General features: G+C 41.8%; 1 protein-coding gene and 1 long non-coding RNA gene across 4 annotated transcripts in view; one reads left to right on the top strand and one right to left on the bottom strand.

Moving 5' to 3' along the window:
- TNFRSF13B (TNF receptor superfamily member 13B) overlaps positions 1 to 9,662 on the top strand; it is a 141,439-nt gene extending 131,777 nt beyond the window's left edge. Inside the window, exon 5 of one of the 3 annotated variants that reach the window (XM_085628919.1) lies at positions 4,778 to 9,662. In XM_085628919.1, the coding sequence (XP_085485045.1) occupies positions 4,778 to 5,064 (287 nt within the window). In that variant the 3' untranslated portion in view covers positions 5,065 to 9,662. The remainder of the gene's footprint in view (positions 1 to 4,777) is intronic. The other 2 variants (XM_085628918.1, XM_085628917.1) reach the window with 2 other exon arrangements.
- Positions 9,663 to 21,852: 12,190 nt separating this feature from the next.
- On the bottom strand, positions 21,853 to 23,753 carry LOC146796373 (uncharacterized). Its single transcript, XR_014969926.1, has 5 exons — positions 23,634 to 23,753; positions 22,877 to 22,989; positions 22,698 to 22,770; positions 22,453 to 22,585; positions 21,853 to 22,199 (listed from the first exon to the last, which is right to left on the bottom strand). It is a non-coding gene; the product is annotated as an uncharacterized LOC146796373 (long non-coding RNA).
- Positions 23,754 to 23,967: the final 214 nt, after the last annotated feature.

Below are 23,967 nucleotides of genomic sequence, written 5' to 3'. Positions count from 1 at the left end.
TGGCATCAAAATCAGCCAGGACCTATCTATGCGCCCTCAGATCAGCTCTGTTGTCTCATCCTGTTTTCTATCTCTTCGGACCATCCGTAAGATCTCCCGCTTTTTTTCCCTGGATGCCCTCAAAATTATCATCTTAGCCATGGTCCTCTCCCATCTGGACTACGGGAACTGCCTGTATGTGTGCGTTCCCGCCTATGAGCTTTGGCGTCTCCAGACTATTCAAAATCAGGCTGCTCGCCTTATCCATCGGCTTCCCAAATTTCATCACACCTCTCCTCTCCTTAAATCCCTCCACTGGCTCCCTATTCTGTACCGTACCCTTTTCAAAATGGGATGTATAGTTTTCATGGCTCGTGCCCGCACAGCCCCTCTCTTTATTAACTCAATGGTCTCTCACTATCTTCCCAATCGCAATCTCCGTTCTTCTAGCCAGGCTCTTCTCACTGTTCCCCAATTCTGTAAGTCTCGAGCAGGTTGCACTAGGTTTTCCACCCTTGCTCCTCGCTTTTGGAACAGTCTTCCATTTATCATTAGATCTATCACTACCTATCTACATTTCCGGAAGGCGCTCAAGACCCATTTGTTCGCCCAGGCGTTCCTCTCCCACTGACCCCCTTTGCTTTTTCTCCACCTCTTGTAATCTATCAGCGCCAGGAAACCGCTCGGTCACAGTGCGCTCTACAAATACTTTCAACTTCAACTTCCTTTTGGCCCCCCATCACCCTTAAAATTGCATGCGCAATTTGCGAGTACCTATTTGGTACTCGCAAATTGCACATGCAATTCCCATTCATTCCTATGGGCCTAGGGCCCAAAGGAATCAATGGGAAGTCATTCCTTAATTACGACTCGCAATTTGTGAGTCGCAATTAAGGAATTTTAAGGAATCACTTTTTTTTGCGAATCCTTCACGCATTCCATTTGCCGATTTCTAAATATCGAATCTGTAAAATTCGCTATTTAGAAATCGCAAAATGCGGGATTGATGCATGTGCCCCTTAATCTCCCCATGTGTTCTTAACTGGCAGTCATGAGAAGCACCAGTTTTGATGAGCACCGGAAACCACCGTCTCAAATTAAGCACTGCTTTTAGTCTAAACCGTCTCCATCGATAGCAGGTTCTTTAATGTGGTCTATAATATTTGTAATTTTGTACATTGTAATGATGTTAACTAATCAAGCAATAAAGAATATTTACTTACTTACATAGAATAACCAGCTTACAAAGCTAAGCACCTAAACATAACAACATGCCTCGCCACCCCGCTTCACCTTTCTGGCAGACTTCTCCACCTCAGGATTAAGAACTGTCCAGTGGCGGCTCCTCCGCTATGGCAGAGGAGCGTCGCCCCATTGCTTTCTCGCAGTGCGAGAAGCAAAAACATAAAATGGTATTAACTTTTAGTTATTACCCTTTTATGGTTTTTTTGCCAGCGGCCGGGTAGGCGGAGCTGCTCTGCTTACGAAGCAGGGGAGGAGTGGTTTGCCCACTCCTGAGAGTGAGCAATGACTGTTTGGTTGGCCCTCTCGGGCCGCCCACACCATCACGCATACTCCCCTGTTCTCCATGCAGGCTGCATTGCAGCCTGCGTGGAGAACATGCCCACCCCTCTAGCCCCTGGCTGAGGGCTGTGTCACAGCGCTCAGACCAATCACAACTCTCGACTGGAGCGTTGTGATTGGCTTAGGGGTGGGAGCCTGGCTGCCTGCTTCCTGTTCCGACCTAGAGTCGTACACAGGCGAGCAGGAGAGAAGATGCGCGACCCGGCAGCGGCAGCAAGATACGTTTTATTTATTATTTATTTTTGATGCAGACTGCAGTTGATCCCCCCCTACCTGCGAGCCGTGCCGGCCGCCCATGGAACTGTCTCCATCTGGAAACAAAAAGATTTAAAATCATGCAAGTTTAAAATGAGTCACTCACAAGAGTGGAGACAAAGTTATGCAACCCACTACCTGTCAATCTGCGATCTCAACTCAATTGCTTCTCTTTCAGAGAACATCTATTTCACAGTCACCGGCGCTGACTCTTAAGATGATGTTGCTATAAACTGATTCTGATGTATATGTTTCCATGGTTACCTAGTAATATGATTCAATAATCTATTACTAATTGCACCTGCTTCATGTTTCCTGTAAAATGGCAAATACCTTCTTGGAGCAGTAGAACAATGTAAAAAGTTCAATAGTCCCCAGTTCTAATGGGAAGAGTGATGCAGCACCCACCAGGCAGCAGAGAACTCATGTCTAGGCCTTTGGTAATACAATAAAAAACATCCGGGGCATCCTTCAGGGTTTAACCTGGCTTGCAAATGTGACCTTTATGGTATAACTTGTAACCTGTGTGCCTTGCATCAGCTTTTGTAATATTTGGAAGTTACTTATTATTTTTACATTTATGGTATGATTTTGAACTTCTTTCTTGCGAATGTTACAGGTTTATGTTTTGTGGTGTTACTTCTTGGAAGAAATTATGGTCAAATGTAATACGATGTCACTCCCCGTGATGTAATTCCGAGGAACGACATGTGATACCAATGTTGTGTGGGATCTATATCTTGAGGACCTATTTCATGGGTATATTTATTCACATATGTTGATGTGGTCAACAGAACATACTTACCTTGGTGTGGCACTTACCTGTGCGAGCTTCGAGTAGCTCTTGTGATGGCCTAAACTTCGCGAAGGTCCGGGATTCGACAGACAGCAGCTCAGTTGTCCCAGTCATGGCGGTCGGTGAGACTTGGGCTCCTGTCCTACTCTTTAACTACAATAAATTTATGGTCACTCTTCATCTCGCCTCTGAGCCATGTTCTCAGTCAACTTCTGCCACCTATATGCTTTTGATAAAAATTACATCCATTGGCCCTTTAGACAACCCCGTGGCCACTATGAAGGATTCCAGCCTCTCTGACTTTGGTTACCATGAAATTTCTGTTTTTTGACCAACTTTGAGAAAATAACATCTTCAGAATAATTCTCAGTGCCACGCCACCTCTATAATAAAAAACAAGAACAATTTGAGGCAAAGATCTACAGATGCACCCTGCTGTAGGTGCACTTAGGGCAATTGTACATTGAAGTGTGACTCACTATTAGGAAGGGACACCCTTGCCATGCCCCTTCCTGATAGTGAGTCGCAAACCCTATTTTGCGAGTTGGTAATAGGTTACTGACTCGCAAAATAGAGTTTGTACATTGCACAGACCTATTTTGTGGTTGCAAACAGGCCGATTTCCCATTTGCTACCGCAAAAAATGGTCGTACATCTGGCCCCAAATCCTAAAATCAGCTATGGAAAGTAAACTGATGGCTACTCAATGCTTGTGTACAACCCACAGGTACTTTAACAACACGGTTTCTCACGATAAAACCAACTTGGAGTTTCGAGCCATTTCTGGACAAGCTGTAGCCACAGTTAGCAAAATCCTTATATTTGAAATTCCGATACATTGTATTACAGACAAATTCGAATACATCAAAATGGGTCCGGAAACAAGGGGACGAAAGTTCGGAGTGTTGTGTATTATGTCATACGGGTGCTAAAGAAAACGATGTACATATATTGTTCTTCTGCCCAGCCTATACAAAACATAGGAGAAAATGGATCAAAAACATTTGCCGGTTATTAGGTATAAGATCCTGCTATGAGGCAGAAAGAATATTGAAAACTGACTCATCTCAAACTGTGATTTTCAGTGTTAGTAGGTACCTGTTTGGCATAAGTTTAATAAGAAGAAAGGAATGTCTGAAATTTTAATTTAATATTCCAAAACCATACTGGTTTTTGCACTTGCACTTTATTTAGTACATGAATAATACTATCAGTACTATTATATTAGTTATACTGTAGTAAAAAGGAAAAATCAGTTGGAACATTATATTTGGTATATATATTTTGTTTTGTATTATTAGTATTTTAAAGACCAGGAAGCCTACTTTAAGGAACCCAGATATAATATGTGTGGTTTCTGGTATTCCATAATTTTGTTGTAACTCCTCAATGTTTTTATACTCTTTTTAATTTTTTTTAAATTGTAATGATATTTATCTTTTTAAGGATTAACAAAGGTCTTAGATTAGAAATAAGATTCTAAAAATGTATGCATTGGTCTAGCAGAGGTGGCGAAGAGGTGTGGCACCGCGGCCAGGGCGACTGACTCTGGAATCTGGGGATCACGGTTCGATCGCCAGCGGCAGGTCAGCCCAGCACCATGTGACTCTGGGCAATAGCTTGCTTAATCTTCCCGACGGCCCCCAGCGCCTAGAGACCCTTACGGGTGATTGTTCGCGCTTTACAAATGTGGATTATAGTACCTTTTTGAAAGATTATGACATGAAGTGCTTTTATTGTGATGTGTGATTTGTTAATGTGTATCTTTTATGGTTTGCTAAACCGAAATAAAGATTAATTGAATTGAATTGAACTGCACATGAAACAGCCCTCACTGGGAGGTCAGTTTATGAAAAAACAGTCCTCCCTTTCTGAAACAGACTGACAAATAGCAATCTTTAGCTCGGCCTCAAAAGTTGCAAATTTACACTACAATAGACATTAACTTTGGAATACAAAAGTCTATCGGCATTATCTTGAATGCTGTACTACTATTTTATACTTTTATATCGATTCATTGGTATTCATGTTGTCTTTGTGATGCTAAGAAGCTGAAGGCTGGTGGCATTCAGCACATAATATATATTATGTGCATAATATATATACAGACACTACTATGGTAATTTGGTGAGAATGACCTGTTGCTCTTTTCTTTTATCGCAGACCGCCTTGTAAATACAGAGACCACCGGACGAGGCTCCAGTGAAAGTTCTGATGGTGGCACGCCGGATCCTATTGAGACATGCGTATTCTGCTACCCTGAGTCAATGCCAACCATCGAGGAGGGTGGAAGAAACCAGGGCATGACTCATCCACACAGAGCAGTTGCTATACCCTCCCAGGGAGCCAGTGGTGGGTATCTGGGGACCGTGCCAATTGATATAAACTATGAAGAAAGGCCTTTCACCATAATCTGCTCACCATCGCAAGAGAAGACATCAATGACCTAAACCAAAGGTCACTTCTAAAGTTGGAGAGTGACCATCTCAGCTCACATCTGATTCCTCTTCTGTGTACAGACATATATCAGTCCTTAACTTTTGTAATAGTGTTTTGTCCATTTAGCCCATTCTTTTTAGAGCGTCACACCCTCGTCTTGCACTAGGTGAGGGCTGGAGAAAGCCATAAATCCAAGGTAAATTGCAATGTAAATAGCCTTAGGTGTATGTCACATGTATTATGTGGATTATTATGGCTGAGTTTATTCTAATCTGGACCCCAACAATATTACAAACTACTGCCCCATCAAAAAATTACCTTTTCGGATAGGATCATTGAAAAGTCAGTCAACACCTACTTCCATTCCATAAAAAAAAATCAAGAACACCCTCCATCTGGAACGCAATACAGCTGACCCCTTCCAACAGGTTGATAATAAACTCCTGATCATAAGACCAACCCATGTCTTCTCACAGTGTTGGACCTCTTGGCAGACTTTAACTACGCAGGGGTTGTATTTTAACTGCGCCCAAGTAATCAAAGTAAATTCGTACTACTTTGGCATGAAATTACCAAAAAGTACATTATTACGAGTAATTGCGTAATTGTGAGAAATTTGGCACACAAATCCCTCTGCTGTAGCAGCGGAACAACGCACTTAGCAAGCTCCATTGGCTTCTGGCTGCTTCCATTCATTTTCTGATGTATATAGTGCTATTTTCTTAGCACAAAATGCGTCCTCTGGTCCATTTTGGATGTGAGAATATAGTGCTAAATTCTGTATTACGCCCCTTAGCATAATTCTGCTGTAATTTTGCATAATTACGCTACAGCAAATTACGTGAATTATGCTCCCCTACCTTTAACACCATCAACCATCAATCCCCATTGAACGCAGCATTTAGGAGAACAGGATTCAATATTATTATCCACAATGCACAGTATGCTCTGAAAAAAAAGCACAGATCCCAGTTTGTTCAGATGAGCATTCCCAGATCCAATCTTATTCAAACCCAGATGTCCAAGACATACTTGAAGCTCAGCCTTCTGAAGACTGAGTTAATGCTCAATGAAAACAATGACCAACAGAAACTCATTCAGGTCAGGTTTTAGTGATGGCTTCACCCCACTGGTATTTTAAATCAATCACACATCAACTTCAAAACACATTTAAAAAAAGGGGAATAAACTGCTTGGCACCATTCATTCATACTATGTAAGGCAAAGACTGTTCTCTCCAAAGTAAATTTCAGAATAGATGTCCCAGTACTAGTACTTTCTCCTTCATGGAGGCAACACTCTAGCTCACTGGTAACCTGACCCCATGAAGGGCATCCTGTGTGCCAAAGCCAAACCTATCAATGTACCCCTGTAGTTTGACAAACACCTTCAATTAACTACATTGGCTCCGGTTCCCCCCAGTGTCACCTTGAAAGTCTGCTGCATCACCTACAAATACCTGAATAGGAATACCTGATCAAATGTGGCCTGCAAGATCAAGGCCTCCAGTAGACAATGTGACACCAGCAGCCTCAACCTCATAAGGCTCAATATAGGAATAAGTGAGAAGGAGAAAACATCATGCTTGGCCTTTCCTCGCAGATCTCCATGATCAGGATTTCTATCTCCATCCAATTTACAGCAAGTGTTGTCACTTCTGCACTCCAAGAATCAACTGGACTGGATTCTCTTCTTTAAGCAAACCCACAAGTAAATCTGGGGATATAATCGCTGCTTGCCTTCTCCATTGTGCCTACACCATGTTTCTCTGCCAGCACACCTCACTGTTTGATCCCACTTTGCGTAACCCTTCATAGGTTCATAGCTCAGTTTGTACTTTATAAATCCCCTTACATGCATACATACATTTGGCAAAAGGAACATATTTTTACAGATGAGGGTCAGGCCACGTTTGCTACAGAATAAAGCCACTGAACACCACTCAGTCTGCAGGATCCAGGAAAAAACAGGTCACATCATTACCAGGGCTCAGGTATGCTAGATCTGTCATATATCTGAGCATCGTTTCTCATTTGGATTATAAGGTACAGCTTGGTTCCTTAAGGGTCAGAGCCTCCAAGTGCATGTGTGAAAAATTAATACAGTTCTTCAAATGTATGTCACACCTCAAAGAACATACTTCTCCTTTCATTAAATGGAACCATAAATTACAGCACAATCCCATGAAAGACCTTACATCTGTTTTGGATAAACATCTTCAAATCTAGTATTGAGGATCACTCAATCGGGGCAAAGTAAGCCGTCTAGCTGAGCTGAACCCTATTTTACCTATTCTAGATCTATTTCCTAAAATACATAAACTGACTCTTCCGCGGCATCTCATAATACATAATATTGGTCCCCTCAGGAAATATTTGCACATTTTGTAGGTATATTTTTGACTGATGTTTGTTTGCAGGAAATGGCTGTCATACATCAAAAACTTGACTAATATTCTGAAAATATTCCATGACAACCACGTCCTCCCCAATACATTTTAATTACTGTGGACATTTAAAAACTTTGATAAACCATGACCAAGGCAACAAAACTATTAAACTTTTTTTCCGCATAGACTTATTTTGCGTTCTTGATTTTTTATTAGATATAATTTCTTTCATTTTGAACAGCTATTTTTGTCAATTTAAAGAGGATGCAATGTGAACTTTTAGTGGTAACTTTTTTGTTCATTTTTGTGGTACCATGGGCATGAGGAGAAGAAAAACTGATCAAACAAGACTGACGGACTTACCCAACACAAAGTATTGTGTACCAAAACATTGATCATGGATGATGGTTTGGGGTGATATTTATTTTATATTAAAATGAAGCATAGGATATTTCAAGAAGAACTGTGACATTAAATTGACCACGGAGAGCAGCAAAATAAATATATTTTTACGCATCAATTTATTTATTGCTAATGGTGAGCTAGAATCTAAATAGAATAGAAAGAATACTTCAGTAAAAGCTATGCCGAATGCCAAGAATCAGCTTGGCACTCATATATGACACAATATTCACACAGGGGAATTTGTATATATTAAACAAAATCTTACAACTGATTTTGTGGAAGAATACCAAAACAGAAAGGTTATTTACAAAGTAATTGACATCTACACAATATAGGAAAAGATTATTAAATATTAAGACTAAACGTTTTAAATCTAATGAAAATATAATATTTAATACATGATATTCGGTCAGATCTAATAAAATATTCTAAATGCTACATTTTCACTTTAATTCCATACTTACTGTTGGCCCAAAGACTTTTACAAGGCCTAGAATAAAGAAAAATTACTAAGACTTGGCAATATCAGCTATGGGTCAGATACATTGCATGGTTAACATTGCCGTGAATGGATTTTATTCTTCCAGTACATCGGCTGTGCCCACAAGGTGTTCAATTATAATACAAAAAGCAATATACCAGAAAGAATTTCATAGATTATAAAACTGTTATATAACTACTTGAATGTCTTATGTGGTAACATGTACTTTTGCAAAACGATTCATCCATTAGGGAGTAATCATGACCTTGTTTAGAAATCCTTAACCTCAAACCTGGTTAAAGATGTGATAGAGAACAATCTAAATCGGATGGATTAAAGTTACTAATACAGGCTTCAATCAATAGAAGGGTAAACATTTTTTTTTTAAACTTATTTTTATTGCCATTTTCATATTTCAGACATTGACCATCATACACAACCATCAGATAGACATAGCAGAGTATACATCCAGTAGTGGGACAGAACAGCTGTGTATATCGCTTGTACATAAACAGGGAGCATAAACAATGTATAGAGACAATAGAAGGGTAAACATGTTAAGAATATGAGGCAATGAGAGTGCCTTTGGATCAGCAGAGTTCAAGCAGTAGCTACATGCAGAGGTTTATCTACTTTCAGAACTTAATGTATCCCACAATTAAGCCACTTATGCATGATTTTTGTTCCAAGAGTTGCACAAACTTTTAAATCTGTATGCTTCTTTTTTGTGCTCTTCAGCTAGTCTATTTTAATCTTCATATCTACCTCAAATGTTGGTTAGTTTCTCATGCGGACATTACTTTTCAGTATTAAATTGATGGATGATAAAAAAAACAAAAATGATCTACAAAATAGGTTGCTGTAGTTATTTTGAACATCCTATAGTATCTCTACAATGACAACAAATCATTACAGAAACAGAAATTTACTTTTTACAAAACTGTTTTTATCAGATCAGAATATTGTTGTAGGCAATGCCATATTGCAAGAACCATACATTTTCAAATTAACCCTCTGTCTGTGCAATGCTATCTGATGTTAAACAATGTAGAAAGGACTATTGATAGTTCAGCTAGTCCGCTGTGTTGTTTGCTCCACCTGTGGCTTTGGCTTTCATCTTCTGCTCCTCTGGGTGCCATTGATTAGTTTTTTTAAACTAATATCGATAATAATTTATGTCTCTAATTATAGACACCAATATGAATACAAAATGTATGGTTAATGAACATATTATGAAATTCTTCCACAATGATATGCATTTGTAGCGTTTTATTAAAATATCAGGGCATTCCGCACATTGTTGTAACACTATTTTTCCAAAAAATAAAAAAAAATGAAAGATTATGTTTCATTCTTTTTGTTAATTTTACAGGCTGAAAAAATTGTCAATGTATACGACAAATCTTGTTTCAATTAGTTTTTGAGCTCACGAATGATGCATTGGACTAAATCCATACAATGCTCATGCAAAGTACTTTTAGGTTTTCTAATGGAGACCCTTATTTCTGCTAATTTAAGATGTGAAATATATAGGAACACAGTGTATTGTAATATTTCACTGTATAGTTTTGTAAATGTATATAACCAAACTCTGCTTCCATCCTCTGTAGATAAACAGTTGGCACTCCGGTGCGGTACTATTTCAGAACTTTATTGCGAAAGGAATGTATTTAAGTGTGATGAAAAAAGTCGGTGGTCTCTAAAGGAGGGGTGGTCAAGGAAGCATAACCTCGATTCCTTTCCAAGAGTTGTGGCGTGTGTAATTAAGGCTGTGGCTTAAAGCATATAAACTAAAACCCTGAGCTTCACACAGCTGAGCCACCACAGTGATATTTCAGGTCCTCTGTCATATTTCCCCACGTCTTTCTAAAGTCCTTCATTTGCATATTTTGCATCTCATCTATTTCCTCTTTCATGCCCTCTTTTCATTCACTCCTTCTGCACCAAATTCTTTCCATCTTCTTCACTTCAACACCCCCATTCACACAATGGGTCTGATTCATAAAGGTAAACTTACACGTTTGTAGATGTTTATGAATTTTCAGTATTCACAAAACTGCATTTTAATAGTAAGTTTACGAGTGCTTAGAATCTGCAGTCGAGCGGAGAACTCCTCACATAAAAAGATAGGCCTGTCCTATCTTTTTATGTATGTAGTTCTCGGCCCGACTGTGGATTGGCACTTGTGACCATTGCTCTGAGCGTTCTGCAGAGAGGCCAAGCATTTGATGAACATATATTCTGTTATGTCATGTTATGTCGATTTGTATAGCGCACAAATCACCTGTGTGGGTATCCAGGCACTTAGCCAAGTGTGTAGGTCCCTTCAGTGTTTAATTGAAAAGCCAGGTCCTCAGCTTCTTGCTGGACTAAAGAAGTGAGGAGGAAGCTCTGATGTGCTGAGGGAGGGTGATCCATGTTTTGGGTGCAATGTAGGAGGAAGCGCTACCTCCTGCTCTGCTTTTGCGGATGTTGAAAGTATGTGAGAGTGAGGCAGAGTGTAGGTGTCTGGCAGACTGGTGAAAGTGTATGTGCCTTTTCAGGTTTTCTGCTCCTGTATTGTGTTAGGTTTTGTATGTGTGCCTGAGAAGTTAGAATTGGCTTGGCTTGTGAACGGGAAGCCAGTGAAGTTTCCTGAGATGCGGTGTGATATGGGTGAGGCATCGGAGGTTGAGTATGATTCTTGCATCGGACTCTGGATGATTTGGAGTCTGTAAAGGCGTCGTTTAGAGATTCTGGTGCAGAGTGTTTTGCTGTAGTCCAGGCTGCTGATGATGAGTGCTTGCGTAATGGTCCGTCTGGTTTTCTGTGGCAACTATTTGAAAATCTTTCGCAGCATTCCTAGGATGTCAAAGCAAGAGGTACTCACTGCATTGACTTGTGTCATTATGTTGAGTTTGTCGCTTAGGAGGATCCCTAGATTTCTTATGTGGTCTGTGGGTGTGGTTGTTGGTGTTGGTCCTAGCTCTGAGGCCACCAGATGGAGTCCAATGGGGAGGTCTTGTTGCCGAAGACTCATCTTGTAAGAGTTGAGCTTCAGGCAGTTGGGTCGCATCCAGACTGGTACCATAGTCATGTTAGTTGAAGTTGGTGCTGGTGTTGGTTGTCTCGTCCATCATGGAGAGGATGAGTTGGATGTCATTGGCGTAGGAGTTGACGTTGATATCTTCTGCTCAGATGATGTTGATGAGCGGTTTCATATATATGTTGAAAATGGTGGGACTGAGGGACCATCCCTGTGGGTCTCTGCATTTCAGGTTCTTGTGAAGGGTGGCAATCTGACTCTATAGGTTCTCCCTGTGAAGAAGGAAGAGACCCATTTGAGTGCAGATTCTTGTATGCCAATCTCTGAGGAGTCTTCTGATTAGGGTGTTGTGGGAGGCAATGTTGAATGCTGCCAAGAGGTTGAGCAGGAGGAGGGCCGCTGTTTCTCCTCAGTCCAGGATGGTTTGAATGTCGTCGATGGCCGCAATGACTGCTGTTTTAGTGCTGTGATTCTTTCTAAATCCTGATTGGGTGTTGTCTAGGAGCTGGTGCAGTTGGAGGTGGGTTGTGAGATGCTTGTTGATGGCCTTCTCAATCACTTTGGCTGGATAGGGCAGCAGGGAGATGAGTCGGAAGTTCAGTAATTTCGGGCCGGCTGTGGGCTTCTTGAGTAGGGCTTTAATTTAACCCCTTCCATGCTGCGCAGATTCCGCCGCTGTGCTGACGGAATCTTGCGCAGGCGTGGTCATGACGGAACGGTTCCGTCATGAGCACAGCTCAACCGTGGCTCATGACGGAACCGTTCCGTCATGAGCACCGAAGGGGTTAAGCAAATTTCAATTCTTGCAGGATAGTGGCGGATGTGATGGAGGTGTTGATAATATGGGTCAAGGTGGCGTTGATTGGTGATGTTCCCAGGTTGTAGATGTGGTGATGCAAGAGTTCATTGGGTCCCCGGAGTGGATGGTCTGGATGATTGCCACTGTGTCATTTCTGGTGAGGGTTGTCCATTCAGTCGGGTGGCAATCTTGGTTGGTGATGGGTGCTTTGGCGATGAATTTTATGGGGTCGGATTGTCATGCGAAGTTGCTGTAAATGTTTGCAATTATGCTGTGGAAGAACTTAGATAGGTTGTTGCAGAGTTATTGGGAGGTAGTGATGCTGCTGACGGCAGCTGAGGGTGAGGAGAAGTCCTAAACGATTAAGAAAATCTCTTTGCATTAGAGCTTCCTTCTATGCTGCCCAATAGCATTTTTTCTTGTGTCTCTTATTTGCTGGTGATAGCGTCAGAGGTTGCTTTGTAGGTGGTTCTGCCAGTGCTGTTGTCGCTCTCCATTTCCTTTCTTTTTAATTACAGTGTCGTTTGGTGTCTTGGAGGACTTCTGTGTACTAGCTGGTTGGCCCAACCCCCTGCCACTCATAGTTGAAGCATACGTATGTATGGAAATAACGCAGGGATGTGCCGTATTTACAACAATTTTGTGCACCCCTGTGTTTACCCTAGCGCTGGTGCTAAACATAGCTGCCTAGCGCCAACGCAGATACCCCTGCACCATAGTGCAAGGGTGCCTGCGCTGCAGGGAATGATTGTTTATGTGCAGGAAGGTGTCGCTTCCTGCACATAAACAATCCATAATGGCCATTTGTTACGTCTATGTGTGCTGCATTCTGCAGCACACATAGAAGTAGCAAATCATCATTATTTATTGATTGTTTATGTGCAGGAAGGGACAACTTCCTGCACATAAACATTCATTATTGGCTTTCTGCTTTTTCTATGTGTGCTGCAGAATGCAGAATACAGAAAAAGCAAAAACGAGGAGAAATAAAAGCATTTCTCCTTGTGTGCCATTCTAACATCTGCTCTTGCATGGCATTAGTTCTTGGTGCTGCCACAGATTTACACCTCCTTGTAAATCAGGGTCAGTGTCAAAAAGCAATGGGTGTTGCAGTGGAACATCCACAGCAACCCCATTCATGCCCCTTTGCCACAGAGGACTGTGGCGGAAAGGGGCGTTAAGCCACGCTAATCGGCTTAGCGCCACCTTGTAAATATTGAAAATGGCGCTACGCCACCGGAGAGACATTTAAAAATAAATAAATACTATCTTGACCATGGGGATATCGGGGTAGAGAGTTTCTTAGCCATCCCCAAATATTACTACATTTTGAACCTCAATTTCTCAAAAAAAGGCTTAATGGATTTACAGAAAATCACAAAAAGCACGCTTACTGACTAAAGATCTAGCTTTCGGTCAAATTTGGTGTAAACCTCTTCAGCAGTTTTTTCTGCATCGCTGTCTAAAATTCCTATGGAAAATTGCATGGGGAAAATGCATTTTTCTACCCTCCTTTTTCTTGCCCCACTTGACAGATCACCCCAAAATTATTCTGGAAGGAGGTGAGGTGGATGAATTCTTTTTAAAAGCTTTGTCAAGATTTGTCAAAGGACGCCAAAGAAAGTAGCAAAATAAGTTGTGGCCTGTATATCAAAACATTCTGCCCTTCCCAAATATCACAAACATTTTAACCTTAATTTCTCAAAGACCACTGAACGGATTTAGACCAAACCCCCAAAAAACAAGTTTTGAGTACAGATCTAGCTTCCTGCAAAATTTGGCGGCATATTTACAAGCCCCTATCTTCACCAGAGCATCTCTTTCTTTGATGCTCCGGTGGGGTAGCTCCATTTTCAATATTTACAAGGTGGCGCTAAGCCACTTAACCCCTTGAGTGCCCGCCCCTTTCCCCGCCCTGTGCCGGGCGTTTCATTAGCGGGCGGGGTTTATGACGAGCTGGTCTCGTCATGGGCACAGCGCAACCGCGGCCCATGACGAGACCAGCTCGTCATGGGCACTCAAGAGGTTAATGTGGCTTAACACCACATTGTAATATATGCCCTTTTCCACCACAGTCCTCTACGGCAATGGGGGGGGAAATGGGTGTTGCTGTGGGCCTTCCACCGCAACACCCATTGCTTTTTGACGCTGCCCCAGATTTACAAAGAGGTGTAAATCTGTGGTAGCGCCAAAAACTAATGCCATGCAAGAGCGGACATCTCACTCCTCCTGGCTGTGGCGAAAGTGTGTGAGAAGGCAGTTTATAAACAACTTTCCAACTTTGTTGAGTCATCTGGTGCCCTCCACCCAGCCCAGTTGGGATTTAGGGCCACCTATAGCACAGAGACGGCCCTTGTTGAGATGTTGGAGGCTTTAAGAGAATGTTTGGATGCAGGTGGCAGAGCGGCCTTGATTTTATTGGATCTCTCTGCCGCCTTTGATACTGTGCCCCATCCCCAACTTTTGGCCCGTCTTTCAAACACTGGAATTTCAGGTCTAGCATGGGACTGGCTGAAATCATTTTTAGAGGATAGAACACAGCAGGTATGGCTGCCCCCGTTCTCCTCGGCCCCAAGAAAGGTGACCACGGGAGTTCAGCAGGGCTCCACTTTGAGTCCCCTTCTCTTCAATGTATACATTACGCCTTTACTCTATCTGGGGGAGGAGCTGGGAGCTAAGATCATAGCTTACGCAGATGACACTCAGCTCCTCTTCACATGAAAGGAAAACGACTTGTCCCCGGATTTAGCCAAAAATTGTCTTTCAGCCGTTTTTATCTGGCTTGCAAGGGCTCAGCTCAAGTGCAATGAGGACAGGTCTGAGGTACTTCTGTATGGGTCTTTCCCCCCTCTATTCAGGGAGGATCTTTGGCCTGCAGAATATCCCAGGCCTAACTCAGTTGGCAACCCTGTGAAGAATCTGGGGGTCTGGTTTAGTGAGGACGTCTGGTTTTCTATGCAGTTAAAAAAAACTGTCCGGAGTGTGCTATGGCACATTGAACTCCCTTAGTAGGTTCCTGCCATTGCTACCCAAACCAGCCAAGGAAATGGTGACTCGTGCCCTCATTTTGTCACGTATTGACTATGCCAATGCATTGTATATTGGCCTTCCTGGATACTAGCTGAAAAAGCTGCAAATTATTCAAAACGCAGCAGCAAGAGTGCTGCTTGGTATTCCTGGCAGATCAAGCATAAAGCAACATCTGCGGGACCTGCACTGGCTCCCCGTGGTGCAACAACATCCATTTCAAGGCTCTCACTCTTGCCCACGGTGCCGTATACAAATCTGAGCCGACGTATCTTAGGAGACACTTTGATTTCTACGTTCCCCGAAGACAATTGCACTCAGCCGCATTATGTCTTGCAGTCATTCTCCGTTTTCGTCTTATGCAAATGGGGGGCAGCTCTCTTTCTTTTAAGGCAGCCAAAGCCTGGAACGCCCTTGCTTATGAATTGCGGAATACTCAGGATCTCAGGCTGTTTAAGAAGGAGTTAAAGGCCTTGCTTTTCAACTAACCCACAGCTCCTCTCAGCTCCTTGCTTTTTCTGCAGTTGGCTTTCGCGCCGGGACACTCTTGAGTATCCGTGCACGCTATAAGTGTTTTGTAACATAACATGAGCACCTGCTCCTCCTCCAGCCCCTGTGTAGGTTGGCTTAACTGGGGGTGAAGCAGGTGTCTATGGCAGTGCCTCTAACCTGCCTGTAAGTGTTCTTACCAAAAATCAAGAAATTATCCCCGAGGCACACACTTTCTAAGAGCATAAATGTACATTGATGTAGATGTATAGGCCTGGAGCCTAAAAATGGGACATGGCATTGAGGCCATCCTGATGGGAGATCCTGATGTAAAGGGAAGTGACATATAATGTCATAAAGACTAAAGTGTCTTCTCATGTAATATCATAAATCTTTTTTAGAAAATCTCCTGTGTCTTGGATAAAAGAGGGCAGGCTCCGAACTTGTTCTTGCAAGAAGTAATCTATCAATCGGGAGGTGGTCTTAAATGGACCTCCAGTGGTAGAAGTTATTGGCCACCTGGGGGAATTCTGATAGTTCTTATGAATTTCAGGGATCAAGTATAGGAAAGGTGTTACTGGTGTATATACTTTCGAATAAAGAAATTCCTCGTGCGTAATTAGACCTGTCCCTCTCCAACTAGATAGCTCTGTGAAATATTTTTCTTTTACTTCAAGGATGTTGGATTGGGACACTTCACAATAGCAACTGGAATCCCTAAGTTGGTGCTTTGCGTCTGCTACATGCAAATCTGGGGGCCATAAGATGATGTTTCACCCTTTGTCCAATTGTCGGACAACCACGTCTTTTCTGTATTTAACTTTATTGTTGACACCGAGCTACCTGGGCACCATTCTCAGACTAAAAATTCTCACTAGTTTCAACTAATAATGCTTTTAAATCACTAATCACCACCTCAGAAAAAATGTTCAAAGAGTCCCTAGGTAGGATGGGAAGCAACACTGATTTTTGTTTAAATGGAGTATGTAAACTCCTGTAAATGTCAATTCCAAGGGCATCTGCTGCCTCCCTGGTGGAGGATAGAAATTCCTTCCTTCATTGTCTCTTTCCAATTGCTCCAAATCGAACAAGGGTTCCATATCGGCTAATGCCGGATCGGGTGTTGAGACAGAATATCGAGTTGGAAATGTCAACTTACACAGATATTGAACTGGAAATATTGTGATTCAGAAATATTGACAGCAAGAATATCGTGGTCAAGAATATCGAATTTAAGGTAAGAAATACTGTTTTTAAAATATAGAAATCATTGATAATGTTTGCAAAAATATAGATATTTAAAATATCAAATTTTAAATAGTGTTATGTATTTTAGCATATATTTTAAATGTATGTGATGAATGTTTTTTAGTGTAAGTATTGTTTATGTTTGTTAATATATGTGTTAAATATTTAGTAGTTATGAATTTTATTTTAATTAAATTTAGCATTTTTTAGTCCCGTAATGGGTTGTGGGTTTATAGGGGAAGAGGATGGGAAGTAATTTAATTATAATAAATTAATGACTTTTTTTTATTCATTTAATTTAGATTTTATAGTGTAATTAATTGGTTGCTAATCAATATTCATTAATTAATTGATAATTTATTATGGTAATTGTGTGGAAGCCCAAGAAAACCCTGCCACTTGCCACTTGCCGCCACAGCGTCATATGGGTCCAGAGGGGGAGCGGGACAGGACTTCAGGTCCCAGGCTCCCTTGCGGCTCCTGACGCCGCCGACGCACGCACAACGCACCCGGAGGTGCTTTAAATCTTCGGCCCGGCTCCCGCAGCGTGGGATGCGCAAGGGCGTGCCTGGGCCAAGGGCCGGCCCGTCTGCGCCTGTCAGCGACCGGAGGAGGCCGGGCCGGGCCACATCTCTTGGCCCTATCATCAGAGACATAGAAGTAAGGAGTGGGGCTGAAAGGTTTGGGGAATATCAGTACTGATTCTGCGTGGGGAGATGGGAAGAAAGAAACTTATGCCGGCCCCTAAAAGCACAGACACAACCCTAGATGGTTTTTTACAAAAGGCCATGGGGGCACTTAATAAAGAACTTGAATTGGCAGAAAGCAGACTATTTCTGTCCCCAGTACCCCTAGCCGCTGACATGAACACTCATTCAGGCAAGTCCCCCCACCAAACAACTGCGGTGGACCCCAAGCGAATATCAACTGTGTCCCCTCCATCTCGGCATGGTGATCCCCCAATCTTGCTCTCACCAACTGTTATTATTGTGAAGCAGGGCACCTTGGGTGGCGAGTCAAAAGGCATGGACACTGCAACAACGACAACTTCGGGGGACCAAAACACAGCTGGGGGAAAAAGGAAGCACACTGACCCTATTGGGTCCGAACAGTGGACCGTGGGTCAATTGCCCAGGGTTAAGAGGACAAAACAAAACCCACCGGCCCCCATGGGAAAAGCCAGAGGGGGAGGAGGGCTTGCAAAGTCAGAATCTATGCCTGATGCGGACATGGTGGCAGCTCAACTGGGGAAAATAGTGTTAGATTCGTTAGAGCCCGTTTTGCTACGATTGGCCTGCATAGAGGAGCAGCTTGGCAGAGTACTGTTAAATCTGGGGAACCCGGCTCTGCAAATTGGGCCTAATGCTAGGGGTTCTTTGTGTATAAACCAGAATGAAAGGGAAGTAAATGTTACCCCCATCGCCCCCGAGAGTGAGGCGGTGGCCATAGATTGATCAATAATTACAAATGGAAAGGCAAGACTATCAGCTCCAGATCGGGTGGGTGTAAACTGTTCAGACCCTAAAACAGTGCTACAAACACAGGTAAATGATCAAGCTAGGAGCATTAATAAAACACAAGGGCACTCTAGTTCCCCGAACATTGAAAGGGATGATAGTGGGAACCAAGGGAATAAGAAAAGGCCCAATAAGGGACTCGAGCAAACTAGGCGGGAGGAAAATATTGTTTTAGACCTCCCGCCAGCAAGTACCCCTTACACGATGATCTTGACAGGGGTTCCACACTCTCCCCTAGACCATAACGAAAATTGTCAGAGTCTCATTAATAAGTCTGCTCACTGGTGCTCTAGTAAAATAAAGCCCGAGGTAAATTGGCGTAAACTCATTATAAACTCATTATAATGGCAAGACGAGTAAGTTGGTTGGGGAAAACACAAAAAGACATAGAAGGCGATTGTGAGGTCCTGAATTTTAATGATAGAAGATGGTTAGAATTCGCTTTATGTCACCTCAGAGACTCAGACCCCAGAGATTCCCCTATGGAAAACATACAGGCCCGCTCTTTGGCCTTTTTTTATCCCCGCACCAAAGGAGCATTAGGTCTGGTTTGCGTTCCCAGAACAGAACCCCTCTTCTTCAGCCCCCCACATGGCACCACACAAATCGCTTTGAAGTGTTATCGGGCTTAGCGGATAATGACTGACTACTAGTAGACCTACATAGTCCAAGTAAACTGTTACGGTCAGGAGGAAATCCAACTGCCCAGTAAAAAGAACAGAAGAGAATAGACTGGGGTCCTACCCTGCTGACCACAACATATATACCACATTAGATACTTTTAGTAGTACAGAGGAGGGGTTGTTGGGAAACAAACCCTTCACTCCCCCTACTTTAATTGACCTAGGAAGGGGGGGACTGTTTTAGATCTTGAGACCACTAGCAATAGGGAGGACACAGCTATAAGGCCATGTAAAACCCGTTCCCTTAGATTCATCTCTTGGAATATTGCAGGCATTCGCTCGAAACTTGATGACGAAATGTGGTTAAAGTATGTAAATACCTTTGATATTATCTGTACCCAGGAAACCTGGTCTTGGGAGAATATTGAATTAAATTGTTGCCGGTCCCTTAATGTTCATGCAATTGTCTCACCTGCAGGGAGAGCAAAAGGAGGACTGGTGACCCTGATTTCTCTTAACTACGGGTCTATTAATGTCAAGTCTGTTATTAATTCACCATGGTATCAATTGATTTTGATTTTAATTTGTTTCAGGTCAAGATTCTTTTAATTAACTGGTATTATAATGTTTTTGCCTCAAATAGAAGTGACATTATTGTAAACATCAAGGAGGAGATTGACAAGATAGCAGGGAAGTTGCAGCCTCTGTGCATCTATTGGGTCGGGGATTTTAATTGTACTTTATGTGGATATAGCTCAGATAAGGTTTGTGGGTTAACAGACACTGAAGGACAACCACTACCGCATTATATACACACCCCACAGGGAGATGCCTTAAATGACATTATTATTGTGAATGATTTGTTCATCATGAACGACTTGGTCAGTAACTCAGAAATTCAATACCCCATTTATATGGGCAGAGGTAGTGGAAGTGTTATTGACTTCATGCTAATATCCAGAAAATATGCCTCCCTTATAGACAGTTTTGAGGTGGAGCCAAACAACGCCAGCGACCACAACCCTCTCACTGCCTCCCTAATTGAAGCTGCCCAGGAGAATAAAGGTGATGGTCACCCCCTTCAGTATAATTCAAATCAAGGAGTAAGAATGAAGTGGAGTAAGATAAACACCCCCTCAATTTGAGGAAAGTATTGTAAAAACAAATATAAGTTATTTTTTGAAATGCCTGGATTATGACTCCCCCCCGAAATGGTTATACAGGGATTTCAGGGAATTTGTAGGGATGTATCAATTAATCTGTTGAACCCACTAGCATTAAGGGAACCTAGGAAAACCAAATGGTTCAATGCTGTGTACAAGGGTGCAAAAAGACTTAAAGAAGGCACTACACACAAACCCGCAAGATAAGGCCTTAAGTGCAAGGGAGTCCAATAAGTGCATAGTGGCACAAAGGAAGCAAGACCTGAGGAAGCAGGCCTGGGAGGACCTAGAGAGAGCAAGTGCGCTCAAAGTCTCTAGGTGCTTTTGGGAGGTAATCAACCACCCATTGTTCTCAAAGGACTCAAGGGGTATGGACTCACTGATACCAGGGGACGTGTGGGAATCCCACTATACTAAGATTTGTAACCTGAACAGTATCATTAGTCAGGAATTAAGCCAGGTGGACCAATTAAATCCATTGACCGCTCATCATTTGAGCGCCTTCCTCTCAGTGAGTGAGGTAGAGGAGGCCCTACAGAGAGGAATACATCTAAAAGCCCCAGGCCCGGATGGGGTACATCTTGATTTATTTAAAAGTAATATCCAACTTTGGGCACCTCTCCTAACGAATGTCTTTAGAGCAGCAATAATGGGTCCCATTCCAACATCATGGCAAGAGGCCATAGTGGTCCCTGTGTACAAAAAGGGAAAGTAGGAGGATCCGGCCTGTTATAGGCCCATTTCCTTAAATGACTCCACGGCCAAGGTGTTGGGAGGGTGATTCTAGCACGCCTTGAGACCTGGGCAGACTCCAAAGGTATAATGTCCCCAACACAATATGGCTTTCGAAGAGGAATGGGGACAAACGGACAGTGCCTTAACCTTGCGCTGATCATGGGTAAATACATGAAGGCAAGGACACCTTGCCTTCATGGACTTGTCCAGCGCGTTCGATACTGTTAATAGGAGCAAAATGTGGGCCATGATGGGAGAAATGGGTTTTGAGGAGCCTTTGGTCACCCTATTGCGTAGGCTGCACACATCCACCACCGTAGCTATAAGATTTGGACCTAGTGGAGAAAGGACAGGATCCATTGTCTCTACAGAGGGAGTCCTTCAGGAGTGCATATTGGCCCCTTTCCTCTTCCTTCTATACACAATCGGACTAGAATCAGCTCTAAAAGATCAGGAGTTAGACTTCCCTAGAATAGGGGGGTAAGCCGATTCCGTTGCTGTCATACGCAGACGACACGGTTTTAATGGCTTTAACTGCTAATAGCTTACAGAAGTCTTTGAACACATTCACAAATGTTATGCTAGCTCTAGATTTAAAGGTTAATTTCACTAAATCCTACGTCATGGTCTGTGGACCAAGTCATACCAAATCTAGAAAGTTCATGGTAAAGGGGAAGACAATTGACAAAGTCTTGAATTTTAACTATTTAGGGAATGTTTTTAATAACAAATTGACCTGGGAACACCTCATTATATTTAAAATAAAAAGGGACAGGTCACCAAGATAAGACACTTCTGTCAAAGGCAAAAATCCCTTTCGGCACCTTTAGTAAAGCATACAAATATTCTCAACCATACACTATCCAAATCACCAGCGTTCAATCGAAACCAACAAAAGTGATATAAAAATTATTTATTTAATTTTTTTTTAGTTTTCTCACAAAGAAATGCTATTACCATAAAATTCACATCATTACTATACAACAAATAGTAAAAACAAATATGAAAATATTTAAAAACAACAGTTGATTGGGGATATAAACATAAATCTTGTCCAAGAAGCACACCAAGTTCGACAGTATGATATATAGAGATCAACACTTTTTCTTTTTCTTTGTTGTTATTGACCCTTGAGAAATACTTGGGTGCTAGATGAACACAGAACAAGCGACGCGTTTCGGTGGCACAATTCGATTCACCACCTTCTTCAGGCTTAATGTGATAAATCAGTATCTCCCCAAATATCTAAAAATAACAATATATGAAAGAATTTCTTATTATTAAAAATGCAAGATACATTCATACAATTCTAGAAACATATCTAATTCATATAGTGTCTTACTAAAACAAACAGATATTGGAACAAACATTTGTCATTGCAATAAACATTTTATATCACAATATTGGTTTCAAGCATGATGATTCCATAGTCATGCAACCCATTCCACACAGACAATAGCATACATACTCATATACACGTAGCTGCGTATATACCCACCCATTGTCATAGCTATCAATGATCTGGGGAGGGTGGAAAATTATATTTTCTCTTTTCTTCCTATATCAGAGTGGTTGAGACACCTTCACACCACCCGCACACGATCAATAAGGGTATCGCAAGTGCGTCCACCCTAAGAAAAAGTAGCAATGTTTTTTTTAATTATATAGTTTGAACGATATTGTTATATTTATATGATTATATTCATAAATGCATGCTCTAAATAATAAAGCAGTAATAACTACCTTAATTTTTCTTCCTTCCGTTATTATTTGTTAAAAAAACGGTGCACAGGATTTAGCAACCTCTGATTATTTCCTGCAGATATGAAAAATAATATATCCAAAGGATAGTGGATATAAAAATCAATTCACCCCATATTGAAGAGATGCTATCTTGTTATTTAATAGTAAAGCATCCCTACCTTTTTTCAATCACTTGTCGTACCCTGCCACTGGAGTTATGGCAAATGATTTCCTGCTTTTTGTATATGTCTACTGGTGGGCTAAAAAGCTTCAAAAGTAGTCCAATTGGTGCCTAAATATAAATCATAAAACATAAATAATTTGTATTTGAACCGTTCATGTATTACTTAATAAGAGAAACCCAAAACAGTGTTACTAAAGCTCATTAACAACACTATATCCCCATCATCTTGTAGCAGGGAATTCACTTTCACAATCTAAAATATTTTTGCAGTATCACATTTAAAAAAAAAAACTATCCGTTTTTATATAGGAATCCTTCTTATCCTGAAACTATCAATGTAACCCCCTGAATCTCAGGGAGGAAATACAGCTGCATAAATGCGTTCCCACATGTTACTTGTAGGTAACCCCTTTACTCTGAAGAAATACTGCTTCTACCATCAATATTATACATAGAGGGTAAAATCAACCCCTGATTATTATCGAAATCTAACTACCTTGTTTCATACGCTAGTACACAATGATCAAAGTGGACGTTACCTAGGTTAGCTAAACTTTCACGTGCCATTTTGTCTACCTCTCGTGTCCGTATATCAACCCTTTCTTGTATAAGCGCCGTCACGGGCACCGCCTAAACCAAAAATACTAATACTGCCCGTTCTTCAACCTATCACACCCTTAGTATCGCGCGTAGTTACAAGATTGTCAATAGCACTATCGAGCCGCAGTTGGATTCACTAGATTGCCGCTTACCGGGACATAGAGGGTCTCCAAGCCGACTCCACACTCGTATGCTGGTGTACAAAAAATGCAAATGAGCAGAGGAGCACTTCTTATAAATAGTCCGTCACCTACACATTGATTAACATCCTCATGGCAAACGAAAGCGGACTAGTATTACGCAAGTGTCTATGGACGCCATCTTAGAATGGGCTCCAAACGGACTGATCAAAATGTCGGTTTACGAAAAAAGTGTGTCCATTGTCGATAAATTTAATAACGGACGTGAAACTAATACTAATGAACCCCAATGGAGTCAATATTTCTTTTGTAAAGAATGTTGGTTTCTAACAGGTTTTTTAAAATA

The sequence above is a fragment of the Triturus cristatus genome, chromosome 10, assembly GCF_964204655.1.
Source record: "Triturus cristatus chromosome 10, aTriCri1.1, whole genome shotgun sequence".
Lineage (NCBI taxonomy): Eukaryota > Metazoa > Chordata > Amphibia > Caudata > Salamandridae > Triturus > Triturus cristatus.
Note: the sequence above shows the minus strand (reverse complement) of the source record. Positions and strands in the feature narration are given on the sequence as shown.